Raw genomic sequence first — 7,014 nt, 5'->3', positions numbered from 1 at the left:
CAAAGAACCCGTTGCCTTTAGAAGTTCTTCTGCAGTTGTTGAACTGGATCTCTGATGTGTTTTGGACTTTCAGTTGATTTCAGAACAACTTGTTGTGCGTCCTGGTGATCGTACATGTGATGACTCATTATTCCACCTGAACACATGCGCGTTCTCAGATTTGGAAGAAAAATGTGCACTTCTGTAATCCTGTATGACAAAGTAACTGCTTAAGTATTCCTCTCAGGAATATGTTTTCTTTCCAGGATCAATTTTTCTCCACAATCCTTTCAAGTTGCCGCCGTCAAAGTGAGGATTAGATGAAAATGAAAGGCGCCAGTGAGATATGTTCCAGACTGTTGATTCGACGGACTGTTTTGAGTTTAAAAGCATGTTTCTTTGTTTTGTTTTTTTTTAAACAAAGTTATCATTGGTTACAAAAGAAGTGAGACAACGCTGGAGCTCATGCTGGCTGAATGAGCACAATTAAGCACTCTTGGATTAACAAGTGCTTAAAACACACAACCTTTAGATGGCAGTTGTGAAAACTAAGGAAGCAAACAACAGTAAACTTAAATAGCCCATGAGCCAGTAGTCAGTTTGAACCTAATCAGTACCACTGAAGTGGAATAAGCAGTGCAATCCAGCCTCAGTATACCATGACCTGCACCAAAATATGCAGGGTGACCCCCCCAAAAAATACAGAACCCATAAACATTCCTGCATAGGACTTAAACTTCAGTCTGTGTACGATCATTCCCTAAAGTTTCAGTTATCTTGGTTGCTTTGCATAAAAGTCATGTTCTTTCAAAATTATTCTGGAAGACTATTGTTCCAATCATCTTCCCCAACATGTCTTGGTCAACCAAGGAAAAGACGTTTTGCCTGGAGGCCTACATTTCACCAACAAATCATACCATTTGGAGCATAATTTTGAAGAAACATGACTTTTATGCAAAGCAACCAAGATAACTGAAACTTTAGGGAATGATCGTACACAGACTGAAGTTTATAGGATTTATTACCATTTTTATAGGTTCTGTTTTTTTGGGTCACCCTGTATGATGACCAGAGCCAGTGGCCAAGTAATTAGTGCACTTGGTTTCAGTGCTGAAGGTACCCGGTTCAAATCCCCACCCCTGCCACATTTCTCAGTGTAATGTCAGGAAGTGCATCCCGCATAAAACTTGTCAATTGAACATGCAGATCCACCTCAGATCTGCTGTGGTGACCCCAAGTGCAAATAAGGCAGCACCAGAAGGGACTTACTTACCCTGTATGATGGCCATCTCAGGATGACAGCTGTGGTCAATGAAGAATTGCACAGGGGACAACATTTAAAAATGCTTCAATCACATTGAAAAGTACACCACATTATTTGTCTGATCTAAAATAGTCCAAAAAGGTATAGTTTAGACTATCTATGAGGGAATGTTCTGGAGTTATGGGATTAAACACAGCAAAAATGGAGACAAAGGTCAATATAGATTAATCTGTGGTGACACAAAGTCAAAAAAGCCAAACAGACTTTTTACCATTACTTTTTACTTACTTTTTACTTTGACTTTTTACAATTACTAGCAAAGCACAGCGGTTCTGACAATGTAGATGTAACTATTTCTTCAGGTGGCACATATACAATTTAAAGTCCTGTTCACACTTAAAATAGATTCTGAGCCTTAATCGACTAAATGGTCAATTCACCAAGAAAGAAATTTCAGGATATCTAACAATAACAATAAAATAGCTGTCGAGCTTGTCTACATGTGATTATTAAAGAAAGCATGTTTTTCAAAGTTTTTCAAAGTTTTCAAGTTCAAAACCAAAGATACAGGCAATTTAAAGTGCTTCAAAGCTGTTTAAAGTTGTTTTTAAGCCTTTAAATAACTGGTTTGAAACTATGTAAGACCAGTGGTAAAGTATTTGATATAGGATGTTAAAAATCTGTTTTCGAAAACAGTCTGGATATATTAGGATTTTGGTTTGTTCGAATCTATATGTATTTTTTAAACAGAGCGCTTTTATTTTGAAGTCAGCCCTTCGTTTTCCGGTGTTTGTGTTGAAGGAGTGCGGCATGAAGCAGAGGAGAAACGTGAAAAAGCGAGGGATGTAGAAAAAAAGGGAGAGAACGTCATACGCGCTGCGGCAGAGGAAGGTGAGACTGGCAAACGTCGGCTGTTTGTGTAATCAGAACAACGGTTCTAACGGTCCGTCCGTTAGGAGTTGTCTGTTGCCATGTTGGCGCATTGACTGCGTTTTTCTGAACGTGTGTTTGTGTGTTTGCTGTGGTGTCGGTCCGGTACCGGATCTGACGGTTCTGACACAACCAGGAAATGTGAAAAACAGACCCATCCGTCTGACACATCTGTTACAACTCAACAGAGAACTGTAACGGTTAATCGATTATCCAGTTAATCATTAAACAGTACACAGTTGATAATAAAATTTCTTTCACTGCTTGTTTTTTTTAACTAAGCTTTAAATCTGCTTCAAAAAGATTTAAACACTAAAATATCTCCTGTTTAGATGTTTTAGCCACATGTATGCAATTAGGGCAGATATTCATTCAGTTTCTGCCGCTTATCCGGGTCTCAGTGGCAGCTGCTCAGTCCATGCTTCCCTGTCCTTGGTCAAGTCCTGTAACTGTTCCTGGGAATCCAGAGGTGTTCCCAAACCATCTGGGAAATATAATCCCTCCAACGTGTCCTGGGTTTTCTCCTGGTGTCTCCTCCCAGTTGAGCGAGCCTGGAAGACCTGCCTAGGAAGACGTCCAGGGGGCATCCTCAGCAGATGCCCGAACCACCTCAGCTGCCTCCTTTTGATATGAAGAAGCAGCGGCTCTACTCCGAGTCCCGAGGATAGTTGAACTTCTCACCAGGAATGAAAGCCCAGATACCCAATGGAGGACTCACTCCATGTCATGCACGTTTTACTCGTGCTTTTCTCCTCTTCAGTCCAGACTCTGGAACAGGGTGGTCCATCCACAACTCCTCATTCTGTGTATTTCTGGTCATTGAAACTAGAGCCCGACCGTTATGGATTTTTTGAGGCCGAGGCCGATAATGATATTTGGATGAAAAAAATGCAGGTAATCAATAAATTGGCTGATTTGCCGATAGCCGATAAATTAGCCGATATTATTATTTTTTTTAAATGAATAAAATGTTCTTTTTTGAACCCTTAACAAAAAAGGTATGAGCTAAAAGCTGAAGCTTTGTCCTCATATAGATTAACTTTATAACAGAGAAGAATTTTCAAGTTCAAAAAATGCAATCAAGAACTAGGACTGCAAGCAGTCATATACGGGCCCTCGTTCTGCTCGACCGCCTACCCAGGGCAGTATGTTCTCTTGTGACCAGATGTGGGCATGTGTGTACAGGGGCAACCACTCATCCCACAGTTCAAATTATAACAGAGAAGAATTTTCAAGTTCAAAAAATGCAATCAAGAATTAAACCTTTGTGAAATTAGCAATTACATATCCTTAAAAAGAGTTGTGAATTACAGCTGATCTTGTACCTCTTGTTGCTGCAACTTAGATATAGGTTCAGGATAAGGATATAGATCCTTAAAAACTTACTTGTATGCTTTTGTCAGCCGATCAGTGCAGTGTGACAGCAAACTACGGGGGCCGGTGATGAACACATTTAAGCAGGGGTGTAAGCAGCTCTCAGTTGAATGCAGTCAGAGCTCCCTCTACTGGACAAATGGTGCAAGGACATTTTACATTGCAGACATAAACATTATTTCAGTAACTGTTCTGTTTATAAGAAATTATCAGCGTTCTGTCGGCAGAGTTTCGGCCGATAGTGAGTACTTTGAAAAGGGCTTATCGGCCGGCTGATATATTGGTCGGGCTCTAATTGAAACGGTTAAAGATTTTTAAAGATTCATCTAAAATATCTATCATCATTTTCTTTGTCATTTCATGGGACTGTGTAGGAAAAAGTATTTGGAGTACTGTCTCCCATCTTGTGTCATTCGGTACTTTAACTTTTCCCATAATCCCCCTGCACTTCCCAGAATGCACCATGTTGCTAGCAGAGTTCCAGCGTTTCAAAGTCATATAAACGATGGCTAACGAGGGGGTGGATGGCGTTGACTCAGCAAGTTCACAAGCAATTATGATGATGACACGTTCTCCCAAGTTGAGAGGGTTATTTGGAGGAGGTGTAGCACCTGTGATGAACTTCTGCTGTGCCCCGATGTTGTCTTGTTGTCCAGATTTCATGAGGTGTGTTTACATTGTGCCCTAAACCCCCCCACTAGAAATCAGTCCGCCCGCCCTGCCTTCACTGCACGTGCGTCATTTCTGTGCGATAGCCACAGTTCACCGATTATCACCTTGTTTCTGCTTCAAACTGCCTCGAGTCATCATCTAGCACACCGACAGATATCTGAAGTTTTTGTGCAACAATCATTTCCACATAAATTCAGCATTACTTCATAATAAAAGACAGAGGAAGCGATCAGAGCATCAGCAGCCAGACGGGCTGCTGATGCTGCGTTCACTGCATGAGTAGCTCACCGATTATTGCCTATTTTTCTGCTTAAAACGGCCTCGTTTCTGCTTAAAACTGACTTTAGAATGATTAAAGATGCTTTTACTTTGTCATCTGATGATTAATAATCACATTATTCCCTTTGATCCCTTTGGGTGTAGAGACTCAGTCTTAGACAAGCTGCTGTTGTCCCAAATGACGCATTGGAGTCTAAGACAAATTTCCCGGAAGGGACAATAAAGTGTATCGTATCGTATTGTATTCACAGTCAAAGCAGGGTGGACCAATTTTTAAGGGTGGACCATTCGGTCTGCGACACCGGAACTCTGCTCAAACAGACCTCTGGCATGAGTCACGGACCGCGAGACGGCACAAAATTCACAACTGCGAAATGGCAAAAATGCAAGTGATGAACATGCACAGATAGTTTTTTTTTTTTTTTTTTTTCCCCCTCTCTCTCACACACATTATTTTCCAACTAAAGTGTTTTCTTTTTTGAAGCAAGAGTTGGTTTTCAAATACTATTTTTCCAACAATATGTTTTTTGTTTGGGGCTGGGGGGGGGGGGGGGGACGCTCATCTTATAAATGGTACCAATATGGTATTAAAATGTGGTATTAAGCCAAAGTCTAGGGGAAAAAGGGAACATAGCTGTTTCATTTTATCAGATTTGATGTTCTTCAGATTTGAAATTTCCCCTTTTTGCTGCTTCTTGGCCAGGTCCACAATGTACATAAGAATTGGTTCTCAGTTGACATATGTCGCTTTAAATAAAGGTGAAATTAAAAAAATACAAACTATAAAAAACAATAAGAACAGATCAAAATCACACACATCATACAGAATACAAAATCAATTTAAAATAAATCAAAACCATATACAGGTGAGTTTGACTTCAAAAGGTTCTACGGATGGAGACGTTCTAATGTTCACACGCAGATTTTTCAGAAAGGTCAGAGCCTGCTGATCTCAGCTTAATCCGCGGAACACAAGGCAAAGGTCGGCACATACGGCTCGATAATGTATGCAGCTGTTAAAATGTTTTAGAAGTAATCAAGAAAACCTTAAACTTCACGCTGATCGGAGTCAGTGAAGGGAGGCCGACACAGCTGGTCATCACTGGAGTTTAGGTTGTTTTTCAGTGAAACAAACAAGCAAAAACAAAGGAAAAAAATGCTAATTTGAAGATGCGTCATTGGTTTCTGAGAGTTCGTGATGAGCATTTTTTTCAGTAAGTTTTGTAAAACTAGAGAAATAACACAAGTCACAATAGCGGCGTGTTTTCGCCCTGACTGTGGGTGTGGTTTTCTGGTTTCAGCATTTCATCATGACAGCTGTCCGTCAGAGGAAGAGCAGCAAGGGGAAGGAGCCGCCGCTCAGCCCCGTCGTTCAGCCCCAACAGCCCAACTGTTGCACTGCTCACCATTCAGAGAAGATCTTAGACGGTGAGCGCTGAAAACTCTCCTGAATTCTCACAAATCTTCATGTTACTAAATATGTCAGTTACAATTACAACCCCTGGCAAAAATTATGGAATCACCGGCCTCGGAGGATGTTCATTCAGTTATTTAATTTTGTAGAAAAAAAGCAGATCACAGACATGACACAAAACTAAAGTCATTTCAAATGGCAACTTTCTGGCTTTAAGAAAAACTATAAGAAATCAAGAAAAAAAAATTGTGGCAGTCAGTAACAGTTACTTTTTTTAGACCAAGCAGAGGGAAAAAATATGGAATCACTCAATTCTGAGGAAAAAATTATGGAATCATGAAAAACAAAAGAACGCTAGTATTTTGTTGCACCACCTCTGGCTTTTATAACAGCTTGCAGTCTCTGAGGCATGGACTTAATCAAATCAATTCAAATCCATTTTATTTATATAGCGCCAAATCACAACAAACAGTTGCCCCAAGGCGCTTTATATTGTAAGGCAAGGCCATACAATAATTACGGAAAAACTCCAACGGTCAAAACGACCCCCTGTGAGCAAGCACTTGGCGACAGTGGGACGGAAAAACTCCCTTTTAACAGGAAGAAACCTCCAGCAGAACCAGGCTCAGGGAGGGGCAGTCCTCTGCTGGGACTGGTTGGGGCTGAGGGAGAGAACCAGGAAAAAGACATGCTGTGGAGGGGAGCAGAGATCAATCACTAATGATTAAATGCAGAGTGGTGCATACAGAGCAAAAAGAGAAAGAAACACTCAGTGCATCATGGGAACCCCCCAGCAGTCTAAGTCTATAGCAGCATAACTAAGGGATGGTTCAGGGTCACCTGATCCAGCCCTAACTATAAGCTTTAGCAAAAAGGAAAGTTTTAAGCCTAATCTTAAAAGTAGAGAGGAGCCTGAAAGCTGAAGGCTCTGCCTCCCATTCTACTCTTACAAACCCTAGGAACTACAAGTAAGCCTGCAGTCTGAGAGCAAAGCACTCTATTGGGGTGATATGGTACTATGAGGTCCCTAAGATAAGATGGGACCTGATTATTCAAAACCTTATAAGTAAGAAGAATTTTAAATTCTATTCTAGAATTAACA

The 7,014-nt window shown here is 40.7% G+C and overlaps 1 protein-coding gene across 1 annotated transcript in view; it reads left to right on the top strand.

Annotated features, from left to right (window-relative positions):
* Window positions 1-2,010: 2,010 nt before the first annotated feature.
* Window positions 2,011-7,014, top strand: part of LOC117522157 (probable C-mannosyltransferase DPY19L3) — a 152,370-nt gene continuing 147,366 nt past the window's right edge. Inside the window, exons 1-2 of the mRNA XM_034183556.1 lie at window positions 2,011-2,134; window positions 5,800-5,926. Coding sequence (XP_034039447.1) covers window positions 5,809-5,926 — 118 coding nt within the window. The 5' untranslated portion in view covers window positions 2,011-2,134; window positions 5,800-5,808. The remainder of the gene's footprint in view (window positions 2,135-5,799; window positions 5,927-7,014) is intronic.

The sequence above is a fragment of the Thalassophryne amazonica genome, chromosome 2 (assembly GCF_902500255.1).
Source record: "Thalassophryne amazonica chromosome 2, fThaAma1.1, whole genome shotgun sequence".
NCBI classification, from domain to species: Eukaryota; Metazoa; Chordata; class Actinopteri; order Batrachoidiformes; family Batrachoididae; genus Thalassophryne; species Thalassophryne amazonica.
This window is presented reverse-complemented; position numbering and strand designations above follow the sequence as displayed.